Below are 17703 nucleotides of genomic sequence, written 5' to 3' on the forward strand. Positions count from 1 at the left end.
TGAAGAAATAACTTTTAATGGCGTTTCATTAAGTACATTACCGTTTAATTGACTTCGCCGTAGTTTCTAACTAGCCTCCCGAGTACGGTACGATCCCAAACGGTTGACCGGCGAGCTTTTGGACGATGACAGCTAAATAAATTATCAATTGATTACTCATTATGATTGTTTTTTCCATAGCAACTGTTAAAATTGCCTTAATATCTATCAAAATAGTACTTTAACCGCAAGGGTAGGTTGAAAACTTTATTTCTTCTAGCACGAAAAATTGCTTCCATTTTTGAAAAATTTTGTATTCCTTTTCATAAGTTATTCGGGATTTAAATGGAAGTAGTTTGGATATGGCGTTTGTCACCTCAGCCTGAATATCAGTTGGTAATTTACTTATTTCGTTTTGAGCCATTTCTGGTTCCAATTCAATCAGCAATCGACACGAAAGAGAATTAAAAAATATTGACTCAAAACTGACAACTAAAGCGACAGCTTTATTTATTTGTCAAATTACATAGAAACCAACGCCAACCCAGCACAATATTTTTTCTACTCGTAATAAATTCCTTGAAATAATAATTTCGGAATATTTTTTAAAACGTAACTCGCTATGGAAAGAAATATTGTTTTATACTCGACGATAAAATTGCATTATCGTCTTCCGAAATTAATTCACGCTCGTGAATTGATCTTTTCGGTCGGCGATAAAATACCATTTTATCGTCTTGTATAAAAAATAACTATTAATTACCAATATGATTTTAAATTACGATACTATTAAGGACCTTACTGTCAATTATACGAGGATAAACAAAACGTTTTTGTCTTCGTAAAGGTTTAAAACACCCCGTGGAATGCCTTAACAAGACAGAGATCAACTTCTAGACCTAAAATCAATAATATACCTTTTCTTTGACAGTTGCCATTAGAAAGACAATCAACTTTCTTTCGTAGGTGTGTTTTTAATGCGAAAATTGTTGCCAATTCTTACTGTCTTCAAAAGCAAATATCAGCAATAAAAATACTACTGAGATACCCAGAACTTGGGCACAGAATATTAAAAATCTTAGTTTAGAATGGAAATTACTTATATTTCATATCAATTAAACTTTTAGTTACGTAATCGAGGTCGGGATTTTTAAATTCATTGTTGCCAACCATTGACATATTCGGCGTCCTGCTGACTAACTTGATTTTAAATATCGCGCTGGGGATTCAGGTGGTAGCTCTGCTGTAAAAAATGTCAAGTTGCCGCATTCATATTTTTTTATTTCCTGACATTGTCATTCGTTTTGACAATTTAGTTTTGTATTAAATTAAATTTGGTTTAAATAAATAATAGTGCTGTGATACTTTTTTAAAAGCTTGCAAATGTTTACTAGCAGACCTTGCAGTCGAGAATTGTCCTTTTTAGAACCTCTTTTAGTGCGAAGTGTACAATATAGTTTAATAACCGTAAAAAACTCCTCACAACTGTATTAGAATATTCTAAACATTAGCAATGGCCCTTTATGTCCCTTAAGTGCTGTTAAGAAGGTGAGTTTTGTTGATGTAAATAATAACTGTTTATATATTTATAATAAATTTATTTTTGTTTCCTAAAATATTTTGATTTAAAGAAAATATATAAGAGTGGGCAACGCTGTACCGGTCAAGCTTAATCACGCAACTAAAAGTTTATTTGGTATGAACTATATGTTATTCTCTCAAGAACTTTCATTTTTTTTTTCATATTAATGAATTTAACTTTCGGCGTCTGTGTTTCCTCAAAACCATAAATCTCATTCATTTTCCCCAAAATTAACGCGAAAAAACCGATTTTAATTGTATAAATTTCGTATTTAATTTGTTTAAGAGCCCGGTTTGGTGTATCTGTATGTCACGCTAAGTAGGCGCGTCTGTTCGATAAATTAGATGTTTATCAACACGGCAAAACTAGAACGCAAACCGCCACGATTTCTTGCTTCTTACCAATTCGATCTAGAACGGAGTAGGGATGTTTTGATTTGTCCAAAATATCGATATGGTTGTAAGATAAACGTGTATTGTAATCGCAGAACATTTTCCGATGCACGTCATCAATCACATTGATGACATTGACACTAAAGTCTATAAACTTGACTAAATAAAATTTTGACAAAAATGTTTAAATTTGTTGTATAATTTAAGATACCGAGCAGCTCTTCATTTTACTTTATAGAGCAAAAATGATTGTAACAGATATTTTATTTAGATTAAAGCTGCAAAAATTAGTTTAAACCGAATTTTATTATCGCTATGTTGGTCACATTGCGCCGTTTCAGCAACGTTGTCCTTCATTATTGACAATTATCCTACTGTCAGTCATTATTTTGTATAATATCGTGTTGTAGTTGAATCTTTGTGAGTAATTCTCGTTTTTTTGCCTATTTTAATAGTATTTTTTTTTTAAAAATTGCACCTTTAAGCACAAACAGTTCTTTTAAAAACTAAATTTTCGAGTTTTTGTATTGCATTTCTTGAAATTGTGTGTTGAAAATATGCCGAAGCATTTAAACAGTCGATGCAAAGAGCTTGAAGCTTCCCTGCTTCTCTAAAACTATTTTGAACGAAAACGTGACGATAAAGGTCCTTTATTATCCTTGACTGCAGCCAGAAAGGTAAGTTTGCTTGATAAGGACATTACCTGTTATTATCACCTATGGCGTTGTAAGATGTACATCAATAAATCAATAACCCATAATAACGCTTATAATAATCTTCATAATGGACTAGTTTTTGTCAATATGTAATAAGTAAAATAAGCTATAAAACAAATAACTCAATTAATCACTAAAATCTTAGCTATTAAATTAAAAATAAAACGTAAAACTCTTTAAAAAATGATATAATAAATATGTTGTTTGTCAATTTTAAATTAAGATTCATCTCATAAATCCATCACAATCTGGCAGCGCTGTCGCCATCGCTTGTCACTCAAAGTTGATCACGTGATCGGAAATTGTTTTGCGATTACCATACCAACTATTGCGCCGCCGTAAATACCCTGTATGGTATGAGCATCAGTCCCCAGAAAATAAACAAAATTCAATAAGGTTTTGTATGTAGGGAATATTTTTCAAAGAGAAAAATGCTGAAAAATTATGGATCATACCAAATAAACTTTTAGTCACGTGATTAAGTTTGACTGGCACAGTGTTGCCCACTTTTACATATTTTCATTTAATCTAAATATTGTAGAAAACAAAGATAAATTAATTATAAATATATAAACAGTTATTATTTACATCAATAAAACTCACCTCCTTAACAACACTTAAGGGACATAAATGACCATTACTACCCCTTTCCCGTTCAAAATATTCTAATAAGGTTGTGATGAGTTTTTTGCATCGGCTATTAAGCTATTTCGTACACTTTGCACTAAAATAGATTCTAAAAAGAACAATGTTCGACTGCAAGGTTTCCTAGTAAAAATGTTTAAGCTTAAAGTATCACAACACAATTTTCATTTAAACTAAAAACACGTAATACAAAACTAAAGTGTCAAAACGAATAACAATGTCAGGAAATAAATAAATAAATGTGGCAACTTGACATTTTTTACAGCAGAGCTACCACCTGAATTCCCAGCGGGAAATTTAAATTCCAGTTAGTCAACCCGGCACCGAATACGTCCTTGGTTGGCTACAGTGAATTTAAAAATGGCGCCATTGATGACATAATTAATAGTTTAAATGGTATCGCTTATATTTATTTTAGTATCATTTCGCTTCCACTTGTTAATTTGTTCTAAGGTAATAATTTTGAAAATATTGAATTTGGACAATGTGAAATGACGAATCTTTTGACGGACGAATGTTAGGGATGTGTTCTCGAACCCGTGTTCTTGTACCTTAGTCACTTTGCTTTGATGTGCCGTTATATTTCTTGGAAAAATGGTTCAAAAAACTGATATACACCAAAAATATTACGTGATATCCCATTCTAACATGTTTTGTATTATAAAATACAGAAATTGTACTTAAAAAACGGTATTTTATGACATACACACAAGTTTGTAAAGTCGTTGAACTGACAAAATAACGTTAAACAAAATATTTTTCAAGCACACATTCATTTTTAGTAAACAGACTTATAAAAACAAGACGCTAGATTTTTAAATTAACACTTTTAAGTGTAACACCGGATCTATTACTAGTAGTAAACATGATTAAAGTGGAGTAATTCAAAAGTAATACAAGAATTAACATAGCCATTAAAACATTAGCCACAAGCCACTCAATTAATGAGGTAATGAGTAGGCCGATTTTTTTTCCCGTGCCAAAGAAACATTGTTTACATTCCGCATGAAATAAATTCAACTGAAAAGGCAAAGATACCCCGAGGCATTTCCTTACATAAACATAATTATAATATATACGCGAATATAAAATAAATATCATATTATTTGCATTTTTGCGTGCCGGAATTTTTCCAAAATAATGCTAATTGGACTTTTGAAGGGGAATCGCCCGATTATTATATTTTGTTCGTTTGAAAAATTTGCATTAATTTGTCCTGTCAGATTTATACAGAGTGACTGAAAATATTCTAAAATGAAATGTATACCGGGTGCGTCTCAAAAGTGGCTCACCCCTATAACTTTTATTTTTTTAGATAAAATAACGAGACTTGGTACGTTAGTATATGACATAAATCAGGATTGATTTTCGTTTTCAATTGTTTTTGGTCACTTACTGTTTTACTCGGTATTTTTTTACTTTATTCGATAGAAAATGACATTCTGAATAGAATGACATATCATATGTCAACTTTTGAAATTCTCACTTAATAAAAAATCGTATTTTAAAATTCAATCTAGAGTGCCATGGCTATGTTAAAAACACTATTTCTTAATCAAGGAGCCTTGAAAAAATAGATTTGATCGTCTAATGTTTATGGTGTCTTGTCCTGGCCAGTTAGAGAATACTCAAATCGTATTTTTAATCATATCTCAATTTTTTCAACTGAAACGAGGGTGGATCATTAGCATATTTGGAAAAAGAATTTTTTTACGAATAATTTGATACCACACACTTGGTATTTCAAGTCAAATTTTCGTTACGAACCGCAAGTTATAATTTCAAATAAACCATATGGGAAAATGTCAAAAGTTGGCATATGATATGTCATTCTTAACAGAGTGTTATTTTCTATCCAACAAAGTAAAAAAAAATACCGAGGGTGCCATTTAAAAATCAAAAGTTGTAGTCATTTCCGGTGAAACAGGAAGTGACCGAAAACAATTGAATACGTCAATCAATCCTAATTTATGTCATACTAACATACCAAATCTCATTTTTTTAACTGAAAAAATAAAAAAAATTATAGGGGTGAGCCACTTTTGAGACGCACCCGGTATATATTTTTTTACAAAACTTTAGTTAAGTTAACATTTTATCACCTTGCTGTATGATTTCGAAAAAGTCCAATGTTGTCTGAGTCTCTAAAATAAACTTCGACTATTCTTGCAGAAGAATTTTTAGCGGGTCTTGTGAATAGTTCACCTTGTATCCCGAAATAGATCGAAAAATTCGATGACTCTTTAGTTCTTTTTTTCTTGTCAACCTTGTCTGTAAAATGTAGGCACACACTAGCGATTTTTTTGCATATACGATCCCAGCAAATGGATATGACATTTGTGTTTATCGATCTTAACAGTTTCACCCACATACCAACAATTTAACTCTTTTATTTTGCCATTTGAGTATGCTAATTTTTATAACTATGCCTAAATTTTGTCGTTATGTCTTCTTAAAATGTCAAATAAAATCTCACAATTAATCTTCCTATCTTGAACTATCCCAATATTTAAAAATGTATATATATTTTTTTAACATAATTAACCATACTTTAAATTTTAAAGAAATTAAATGAGCGACTAAATGTTTGTATTCTGGTCTAAGATCCTCAACTAGGTTATTATCTCTTAGAAAATAAAGGATGTACCAGAGAGATAAATATGTCTCAGCATTAATATGAATCCATAGAAGAAAAAACAATTAACTTTTTTATAAATATATCAATATATCTGTTTTCAATTGATTGTGGAGATCATGAGAAAAAAATATATGTATTTATATGAAAATACTCATAATTATGAATAAACAAAATAGATACAATAACTATTATAATACACTCCCACGTGGTCATTATTTTTTCATGTCTTGTGTATTGATAGTAGAAAACTAAATAACACAATAGTAATTTCGTTGACTGCATATGTTACTTCTTTTAAACACCCTTTAAACACAATATTACAAATATAATGATATTAAAAAAATAATTAAATTTAAGTAGGTAGGTATACATAATATATCTCAAATTAAATTATCGAATAAGTCAACGTGAAATAAATCAACAAGCTTTACATTATCACATTTACATATATTTCGACAGATAATTTTAAATACAACAGCAAGAAAATGCGAAATTAAAGAACCAAAGCAAAAAGAACCCAAAAGTACCAGCACCAAATAGAAAAACCCTTCGCAAGACTCACCACTAGGAACACTGGTATGTTGAGATCGACGACCCCTTCTCTGGTGCGAAGGCTGCAGTCCTGGGGCACTAGCAGCCCTCTTGGGCTGGGTCGGCATAAGCCTGGAGAACCCTGGAGGACGATATCTGGCACTCTTCGCGTTCTGAGGCAGGAAATGGTGACTTTGAGCTTTCTGTATCGAAGCTAAGGAGGTAGTAGGGAGTCTGGGTAGAGAGTTCGTTGTTTGAGGTCCGCTCTGCATGCTCCTGGGTAGAGTGCTGCGGTTTTCCAAGTCGTCATCTTCGTCTTCCCCATCTGCGGAAGCTCCAGATCCGCAGGAGGCTGCGTCTGGAACGCTAGACCTGCGCCTACCGGGTCTGGAGGCTGGAGCTACCCAGAGCTTGTCTTCGCTATTTCCTCCTCCTATACTTCCACAACTTCTCACTCTGTCTAACTGTTCTCTGCTTAAAGATTTGTGACTGAACAATAAATCTCCTGCAGATCTTCGCTTAGCTGCGATAGCTAAGGCAGATGCCGAAGCCGAACCTTCACCACCTATTAGAGATAACTTGTTGCGAGAATCGGTAGCTAAAAGAGCCGATTCGAAGCTACCTCTCCACGAGAACCGTTCACAATCACTAGCTTCGCGTTCTTCGGAAATTTCAGATGCACCTCCTATCGACTGGTTTTTACCGGCATCGCCCATCAGAAGATCGTGAGATCGACTTCGCGGAAGTATATTGTAATTCGACATGGATTCTTCAACGAAAGTATCGGGTAAGTTTGTATCCGATGTGCTGTCCTCATCCGTAGTTGTCGTAGAAGCGTTGCTAAGTTTCTGCTGAAGACGTCGATGATATCCGCGTGCTTTGGGGCTATTAGAAGCGTGACTTTCCCCGCTGGACACCTCGTGCATCAAGGCAACCAGCCTGCTTCCGATGTGGTGCATCACCTTGGCAATGAGAGGCGGCGAGTTTGGACCCGACACACTTTGCGGGGGATCTTCCGTGGCCATTTTCTCGAAACTAGCTACCAATTTTTGGTAAACTAGGGCAGTTTCTTTGTTTATACCATGCCCGTCTTCAGCTATTCCACCATCGCCAGCATCTCCTTCCTTATCATCAGCACTCGAGTCGAATTTATTAATAATCTGCTGACAGCTATCCGAAATTTGCTGTTGCAGAGCTGATTTCGAGGAGGTTCCTTCCAAATCGCTGCTAGTATAATCGCTGGAGTCGTATGAATCGCTCCACGTGTCCTCGCTACTTAAATATTCTACAATTTCCCTGACCTGATCGTCTCTGATTCCAGGCACGGTTTTCATGAGTCTGGTAAGTTCGTTTTCGAAATACACTAATTGGGGAGGCTTACACCGGCCTCTGCCTCTCGGTAGAAGTCTAGGGGAAATTCTACCTCCAGGCGTGGGAGTTGTGGGTTTGGAAGAGGAAGAAGAGTTAGCTGCCACCATAGTTTTGAAAAACTGACGCATTTTGCACATCATCAGGTTGGTTTCTTCGTCCGAGCTCCAGTTATTAAAGCTGTCTTTCCTCGTGAGGTTCGTTGCCGGGGGATATGATTCAGTAAAGATCTTTTCTTCCCGTTTTTCCGTGAAAACATCAGAGCTTTTCTCGTGAAGCAAGCTGATATCGGGTGATTTATTTACATCCCGTTGGTCTTTGAGAAGATCGTCGCAGCTACCAACGAACCCGCTGTCTCTACTCTGCTGGTTTTTATTCGTTGTTAAATTCGAAGGCATCGGAAGTACTTCCGGTTGGGGTGTTTTGTTTCTGTCATCATCCTCGTCGCTCAGTTCCTGCTCTTCTTGGGTGGTTTCCAGGTTTTTCACGTCCTCCAAACTTGCTTTCTGTTTTTTGCCTTTCTTCCGTTTCACTGTGTCGAACTGACCGTCCGATTTCTCGAAACCTAACACTTCATCGTACGCGTCAGAGTCCGAACTCGAAGCCGCAGCCTCCGAATTTTGCGCGTCCATTTGCTGGTCGCTTCCCGCGAGGTCCGGGTTCGCTAGGAGATTATCCAGGGAACTGGAGTGAGACCTACCGGTTCCTCTGGCGCGCACCAATCGTTTTCTTCTCTGTTCTGGACTGGGACGTCCCTCGCTGTCACTGCCCACACTTCCATCCGAGTCTCTTCTCTCTGCTGTGAAACCCATGAAGCCGCTTAGGAAGTACTTTTCAAGCCTCGACGACGCAAGCTCTTCTGAGTTATCGTTCTGGTTATCGTCTCCTCCCCCGAGAGACTCCATGCCTTCCGAATAAATACTACTAGTCTCAGAAAAGGCATCTTCCCGATTGGAGTTAAGGGAGGGTACAGTTCCATCACCTAACCCGAAGAAAAAATACTTCTCCAGGTCCGTAGCCGAAGCAGGTCGTTCTTTTCGTGTTTTTTGGGGAGCTTGTTCGACTTCGCTCTCCTCGCAGCTCTCCTCCACGATGGTGTGGAGGGTGAAGTCGATGGGACGGTGGTACCCTCGTAGCTCGTCCTCCTGGTCGATGGCTGCCGAGCATGTTAGCGTGACCTCGTCGCCGGACGAGGAGTTTTCGGAGATGGAGTTGGTGGGAAAGTCGTCTTCCTCCTCCTCCTCTTCGCCGCTGAGGTTCTCCACCCAGGAATCGTCGTCGGCCAGGCCTTCCTCGAAGGCGCTCAGGGTCTCGGGGGAGGTTATCACAGTCACGTTGCTTTCGGAATGGGTTTGGTTCGGTTTATCTGAAACAAAGTAAAAATGGAGGTTAAAAAGGGTGTAATAAGATCATAAAGCTTAAAAATGTCTGTAGCAGTAATATAGTAGTAGTAATATTAATATATAGTTTTAATCATCTGCTGATGGTTAGCGAAACTCGCGTTAACAAAAGATTGAGGATTGTAAATTCTTCAAATAGATAACTATACAGGGTGGGTCGTAAATAAGTGCAAATATTTTTAGGGGTAGTATTCCACCCCAGAAACACGATTATTTTTACGCGAAAAACATTATATTTTTAGTTAAAAACATAATTTCTCGGTAATATGGCAATATAGGTAATAGATTAAATCTACAAGAAAGAAAATCCAGAAAAGATACAGTGGTTCTCAAAATATATTTTTTGCTCTTATTTCTGAGAAACTCTGTATAAGTATTTAATACAGACAAGACCAGAAGGAATAAAAAAAGTGAAATTCTTTAAAATCGGTTCAATAAGGTCCGTTTTTGATGGATGGATTCGGTACAGCGGAGAAAGTACCGCAGATGCGGATCTGTTTTTCAGTCGGGCCTGTGTTCTATGCATTCTCTCTGCAGAGCGCAAGCGGTACTATGTGAGAACGAATTCAATTGTACCTATATCGTACGCCCACCTCGGTGATGTATAGATAAATAAATCTCGAAAAACAACATTTATGCTTGTATTTGCGATTAACAGGTTTATCCGGTTCAATATTAGAGTTTAATATCATACTCACATAACACAATAATTCAGTCACAATAATTGTATCATAATGTATGATTTAATATACGAAACATAAACTAAGGGTCGGCATTTCTGGTCTTGGGTGCCGATTTTCGTGTGTACGAAGAGTACGATCAACACGCTTAGTAAAATAAGATGTACTGAATAAAGACAGAAGGCAAGTATTTTTCCAAACGTATGGAATCTAGCGTCAAATTAAGTGATTATGTAATAAATTCTTCGTATTTTTGCTCTCTCCGACTTACTAGATCGCCATAGCGATTCACTCCTATACATGTAAACGCCGACCCAAGGTTTCGCTTGCCAGCAGGGTATAGTTATATACTCTCCCCCACTTAATTTCTAAGAATTCTCTTTTCTATAGCATATCCGAACATCCTGTAAGATAAGCGTTTCATTTGACACTTGTTGAACATCTTTTAATACGATAAAAAGCGTTTCAAAGGCTTTTTGTTAGTTTTTATAAAAAAAAAACAAGCTTCTTTTAACGCTCCAGTTATTCTCGCACGCGCTATACCCTTCCACAGGTCGATATAACTTTCTATAAATAAACAAGCTTCAGGTGGTGACCTAATCGTATTTGTTTTACGCGATTTGTGCAGAATTTCGCAGGAACCATATGCCTGACACGCCATGGTGTCAAAAACCTCCGCTATAATATCAAGGCTGGCGAATGTCCCTCTAGTAACCTTGATAATACAGTAAAACTTCTCTATTTCTACCTTCCTTAGATTAGATTCTTCAAGGTGGCTATCAGCCTGTCCCACTGTTACCTTTTCAGATGTATTGTGGTCCTTCTGAACCTAAGGTTACCTTCTCCAGTCCTATCCCTTTCAAAAAATCTAGCTACTTGGAGACTGAACCCTCCATATAGCTCTTTATCAAGGTTCTTCAGATTGGCAGAACCTTTTCGAGTAGTTTTTTTAATAAACTTTTAATTTAGACTTTATTAATTGTCTTTATTTGTTGTTAGTTGTTAGTATTTCAATTGTTAGAGTTTAACAGTGATTTAAAAAATATTGTAATTAATGAAACTGACAAAATCGTGCAAAATCAAACAGTTATGAAATAGTGATAAATACATTTGTGATTCTGCGTTAGATTTTCAATTTGATTCCAGGAATATAATAATTTTAATCTTTTTATCTTTGATGATATCAATTCGAAGTATAAACAAAGATTACATGGCACTAAAGTATAACTGATAAGATTAGAAAAGAATATCATACTTTTTACATATAAAAGATTTAATTTGAACAGCATATCTTCGTTATTTTTGAGCAGAACATATGTTCTATAATAGACCATCTTCTTCTTCTTCTTCGTCGTCTCTTCATATCTGAAGAATCGTGACATTATGGCTATGTGCAGCTGGTGATTTTGATCTTCCACCGTTGGCGATCTTCCGCCTTTCGGAGATTTGATTGAAATGGATGACCTGTAATATTTGCTATTTGGTCAAGCCATCTTGATGGTGATCGTCCTCTAGGTCATCGGTCTTCTACTTTGCCTTGTACTATGAGTTTTTCAAGGTTGTCTTCACCTTTGCGAGTGATATGACCGAAGTATTGCAGGATGCGTCTACGGCAGATGGTGGATAATCGATCTGTAATGCCGAGTTCATCGAGAATTGACTGGTTCGTTCTTCGAGCTGTCCATGGGATACGGAGCATTCTCCTCCAGCACCACATCTCAAATGCATCTATACGGTGTCTATCAGCGCTCTTGACGGTCCATGACTCAGACCCGTATAGGAATATGGAGAACACCAAAGATCGAACAAGGGTCTTTTTGGTGTTTTTAGTTATGTTCCTATCTGCACATATTTTTCTTAGGCCCATCATAGCCATTGCTATACGCCTTCTTATCTCTGCTTCACAGACCCCATTATATAGACCATCTTATTACAGTAAATATTGTCTGTATGAATTTTTTTGTTAAAACTTCTAAAATGTTCTTTAATCCTCCATTCCAAAATATCATTCAACTTTATCCATATATTCTTAGTTTTACAAATATCAAGAAAATAGAACATAAAAGAAAATACAACGAAAAATTCAAGGTCTGTATATACGTCATTGTTATCGTTCGTATTATGATATTAATAATCAACATTTTTCTAGCATTCTTGATGAACAAAGGGAATAGGTACCTAAACAAATGAATAATTGATTACTTAGGAAAAAAAGATACCTAAATGATGAGACTGTGATTTCTCATTTCAAAACATAATGACTTTCAATTTTTATTACAAATGTCAATCCGATATTTTTAAAATTTCATCTTACGTGTTTGTCTCATGTTCTTTTGTGAAAAATTTGTGCTTGGACTTGGTGAGACTGTCTTTTTATCAATGCAAGACTGCAAGACCAAAAATATGTGCGATGGAACGTATAAAGTGCATGATTTGCGAAATTTATATCATAGAATGTTTTGTCTGTTTTTGTTATTTAACTTTAATTTATGTAATTCCTAACTTCCTTGCTTTTAACGTAAATAGATATATTTATTAACTTTAACACTATTTTTATGGTTTTATGGGGATCATAGAACTACGCCAATGAAGTTCTTTTTGAAATTTACCTGTAAATGAACTGAAATAAAACTACTTCTTATTTTACGACAATAATATAATAAATTTATAACCGAGGTTATAGCTATATATTTTCCGGTATTCTCAAAATATGCTAATAGTTCCTGTAATTCCTTTTATAGAGCTCTTTCTATCATTATTCTCTATTTCAAGTCCCCAAATGTTTGAAAATACATTTAGGTATGACAGACAGTTATTTTACGACAGACAATTACAAAATTATTAAGAAAAAGTGACGATTAAAGAAAATAATATATAAAAAAAAATGTTTGGATAAAAAGGAAGGTGTAGAGATGCCCACGTATAGGCGATACCAATTAAACTTTTAGTTACGTAATCGAGGGCCCGAATTTTAAATTCATTGTTACCAACCATGGAAATATTCGGCGCCGCGCTGACTAACTGGAATTTAAATTTCCCGCTAGGGATTAAGGTGGTAGCTCTCGCTGTAAAAAATGTCAAGTTGCTACATTTATTTATTTATTTCCTGACATTGTCATTCATTTTGACACTTTAGTTTTGTATATTACGAGTTTTTGGTTTAAATTAATTGTGTTGTGATACTTTAAGCTTAAACATTTTTACTAGCAGACCTTGCAGTCGAACATTGATCTTTTTAGAACCTTTTTAGATTTAATAGGCGCTGCAAAAAAAAAATAATGGCAACCTTATTAGAATATTTTGAACGGGAAAGCGGTAGTAATGGCCCTTTTTGTCCTTTAAGTGCTCTTAATGAGGGGAGTTTTGTTGATGTAAATAATAACTGTTTATATATTTATAATGAATTTATTTTTGTTTTTGAACAATTTTCACTGGTGAACTAATACCTGCACGTTACGTGTAGTAAACCAATCAATTATGATGTTCACTACCATACGTTATCAAACAAATTGCGCAACACAGGCTGTTGCGCAACGAGTTGCCAATTTATGGTAACGTTTGATGCGTTGCGCAAGTGTTTGATAAGTTCCAAGAATGTTTGAATTCTTTTGTGCAACGGGACTGTTTGCGCAGCGTGTTGTGTAGTGTATGTGTGTGTTGCACTTCGTTGTGCAATATTTTAGTTCTTTAATTCTTTCATCCAAATTCTTTGTTTTCTTTTTCGCTTTTTGGTATGATCGACATCATCTAGGGTATATACGATAATTATTGACGCAATGGCAATTTAGGACATGATTGTTTCTCGAATAATGCACAACTTTTAATAAAAAGTTTGTCCAGAATTTTACTAAGTGCATGTGTGATGCAGTTGTGCAACGGAACGTTGCGCATCGCTTTGTTGCGCAACTTGTTTAATAGCGTATGGACAGCTGAATCAGTTGTGCAAAGCAACGTTGCGCATCGCTTTGTTGCGCAATTTGTTTGACAATGTATGGGCCGCTTTAGAACTAACTGATTAGTATCATTTCTTGCATTTTTTTCGGTTTTATTTACAACTTGCCAAAAATACTTAGGATGCATCAATTTGTTTTAGGCGTTTCTGTAGCGTAGTTGGTATTTTTGTTATCAAATATTTATTAACTACTTTTATCGACAAAAAAAACTAACAAATCATTGAGTCTACCCTATATTATATCTTTATATATAGAGTTCGAAGAATGCCTTTCCTCAGTCGCCGATTTCTCAGACTCGAGCGCAAAGCAGAAAGCGTAATAAAGAATCGACACAAGGCAAAAAAACGACCAAAACAATAAAATCGCGCACCGACCGCCTCGACGAATAGAACGTTGCGAAAGCCATAAAATGCAGACGTAGTCAAGCAGAGTACCAACCAACGTGGTACCAGCCATCGGCGGATTACCATAGCGTGGTACCGCGAACGACAAAGAAAACGCGAACCCGTGTAACGTAACCCATAATGTCAAGGCTGCACCGCTTTGCCCATATAGCCAGAACCTTTGCACAGCTTTTGTCGTCGGTTACTCATCAACCGGATATGTCCGCCCTAGCCCAGTAAAATGGTCCGAATTTTTAAAAGCATTTTCAAATTTAAAATAGATTATTTGAATTGTTTTTTAGTGTGGTTAATAGAGCTAGTTATCTAAGTTCAAGTAAAACGGACCGGCGCACAGTGATGCCGAAAACGCGAAAAGTGGCAAAAAATAATTTCTCAACTTACTGCTACATTTTTTAAAATTATTTTTGTTAAATGTGGTTTTCTAAGTGTATAAGTGATGTTTGGAATTCAGAAAATTTAATTATGTATACAGTGTATACTTAAATTGGCTGTAAAAAATAAAAAATGGGTTGTAAAAAATTTAATTATATTATTTTGTCTTCAATAGCATATTAATTTAATACTCTATTCTTTGTAAAGTTTAAAAAATCAAAAAAAGTTTGTGTAAACACATTATTAAATATACAGGGTTTTATTTTCAGCTCCTTACAATAGAATTAGCATTTCGTTTTTACTATAATTAATCCTTTTTTCAGAACTAGTTACCAATAAGTATTACTTAAATTCAAGATATTGACATTCGTTTCCACGAGAAAAAAAAAGAAAGTAAATACATCTGTATATTTTATTTAATTAGATATTAATGAAAGTAACACCCTTGATTAAGGGTAACACCAAAACATCTAAAAGACTGAGCGCTCTTTTCGCATTAGATGTAAGCAGTTGTTCACTTACAACCATTTAATTTTAGTTATATTTTTAAATGTTCTATAATTTAGAAATATCTGTAATTACCTGTGGTAAAAATATTATACTTAGATGATAATTAGAACTTAGTTACAAGAATTTAATACACAAGAAAAAGAAACTAAAAATTATCCTAAAGCTTCTAGATAAGATGGATAATATATTTAAGATGGATTTAGCAAATGGATAAAAAAATATAATAATTTAATCTATAATAAGTTTTGGAACCTCAGGATGCTGTTCTATTTTACTTGACAGGAGAAGTCTTGGTGATCTCTTACTATATCCGAGAAAATTAGTATCTAGAAGGTGCTTGACATTCTTGATAAAAGTTGTTGAATGAATATTGACGCATGATAGACACATTGACACGTCTTTTTAGTTTATATTAACAATAATTATTCAAAATTAATGAGATTTCTAATAATATTAAATTTAATGTCATATAAGCACAAAACGAATAAAAACTTAGGCTTAACAGGGAAAAGCTAGTTAAAATTACACAATAAAAAGTATTTTTAAATTTGAATACTCTGCATATATTGAAAATTAAATTGAATAAGAGAAAATATATTACAGTTTTCTTTCTTCAACTAATTAAAAATAACCAACAACAATATTTTACACCTAAGAAACACCCAGTAATATACTGTCAGACGTAATTTATTTTGGGAAACTAAACCATGGTTTTCGGGAGAGTTAGGCAACCTAAAGGGTATTTGTGGGCTAATGTTGGTCATGAAACTTCGTAGTTATGAAGAAAAAGGCTAATAATTGTAACCTACATCATATTTTTTTGGAGCAATTTGGAGCATTTTGTATTAGCTTACATAAAATGTGATTTTAGATTAAGCAGTTCTTAATTACATCAAGGATTTTATTGATTTTTTTTATGGTACAAGGGAAGTTAAAACTAGAATTACCATGAAGAAAAACAGTTGAAAACATTGTACTTTCTCAGAGTACCATCAGTTTTTAACTAATTTATCACCAATGTTAAACGCACTAATTTTATTTAATCAAAATTTAATCAAAATATTTTAGCTTCAGCTAATAATTTTACAAGCTCGAACATTTCTTATCAGGGATTAATAATGGGCCCGTTTTCATTCAAAAATCTTCACGATTCTGAAAATATAGGAACTATACGAGTGAAATTATAATTAAAAAAAATTACTTTTGATCTTTTGATTTTCTGCCGCTTTTGGGAACTTCTGCATCACTGTGCGGCGAGACTGACAGGTAAAATGTGATGTGTAGGAGGAGCTTTACACTGTATACTGTTAAATTTATCTGTTGCAGAAAACATTTTGTTGACTAGGTCCCAAAAAAATCCTTAGAACTAATGAAACAATTATCAATGACTCAAGTGATGAAGAAAAACAGAACCCTTATGTTTGGGGTAAATTTCACTTTTGTATTATTTAGAATTTTGTCACACTCAGTGTAATAACATTAGTTTATTTGAAACTAATAATGTCATGCTTCAGTATTTAGAGAACATTACAAAAATTTATATGAATGAAACAGCAAAATTCAAAACCACTGTTTGAGAGAGAAAAAATAAATTCCTCGGCTTTCTCGTGTACATGGCCTAGATTTAAATAATAAAGAAGTTACCATGCGAATACCATTCTTATAATAACTAACGATACGTATATAAGTACCATGTAGCATAGAGGCAAATAAATGTACAAAACAGGAAATAAATAAAATAACACCAGCAGAATTTGCAAAAATGCCACAAGAAGCGGTATATTTCTCAAAATGAAAAAAAAACGGGAATGTATGACATATACAATAACAAAAGAATGTAAATTTTTAGTTGAAATTCAAAAAACTCCTCTATAAATAATTATTTCTGATATTTGAAGTTTATAAATGACGACGAAGAATGTTTAAGAGTTGTATGAGATTTGTATTAATTTATTTTGCAAAAAATAATGAAATATTTAATTAATAATGAACTATTTAGTATCTAGTAACTATTTAGTTTTGCACAATGAAAGTCTTACATGATTCCAATTATTATTATCTGTTAATAGTAATTTCATACTCATGAAGGGAAAATACAGTATTATTTGATACAACACATATTTACAAATACTAGTAATCCATTTTATAATCATGAAACTTTTGTAAGAATTTGGTATTTTTTTGCTTTAAATGTCATCATGTTATAACATCAGATAATAAACTGCGGAGAGTTATGTTTCATTTATTCCAACGACTCTTGAGAATGTCAAAAGGCTACACCTCATGCAACATTTAGTATTTTTTGTTTGGCTAACTTTCTGGCCAAGTGAAGTGTTACTGGGAAATGTGTCAACGTGTATTAACCATTGGTTATCTACACAAAACAAATATTTTGTTATTTAAGTGTTTTACTTCTTTTACAATGGGCTAGAAAAATATATTGACATACAGTCATTCTATTGTTAAACTACTAGAAACTAATTAGGTTAACTGATTAAAAAACAGTGTCGCAAATTCAATATGTTTACAACAC

At 34.2% G+C, this 17703-nt stretch overlaps 1 protein-coding gene across 1 annotated transcript in view; it reads right to left on the reverse strand.

Moving 5' to 3' along the window:
• The window catches only part of LOC115882020, a gene marked incomplete at its 5' end in the record, with an annotated part of 64802 nt that overhangs the window by 23405 nt on the left and 23694 nt on the right, over positions 1-17703 (reverse strand). The window contains 1 exon segment of the mRNA XM_030899834.1: positions 6515-9217. Coding sequence (XP_030755694.1) covers positions 6515-9217 — 2703 coding nt within the window.

Source organism: Sitophilus oryzae, unplaced genomic scaffold (genome assembly GCF_002938485.1).
Source record: "Sitophilus oryzae breed Bouriz unplaced genomic scaffold, Soryzae_2.0 scaffold_1745_pilon_pilon, whole genome shotgun sequence".
Taxonomy (NCBI): domain Eukaryota; kingdom Metazoa; phylum Arthropoda; class Insecta; order Coleoptera; family Curculionidae; genus Sitophilus; species Sitophilus oryzae.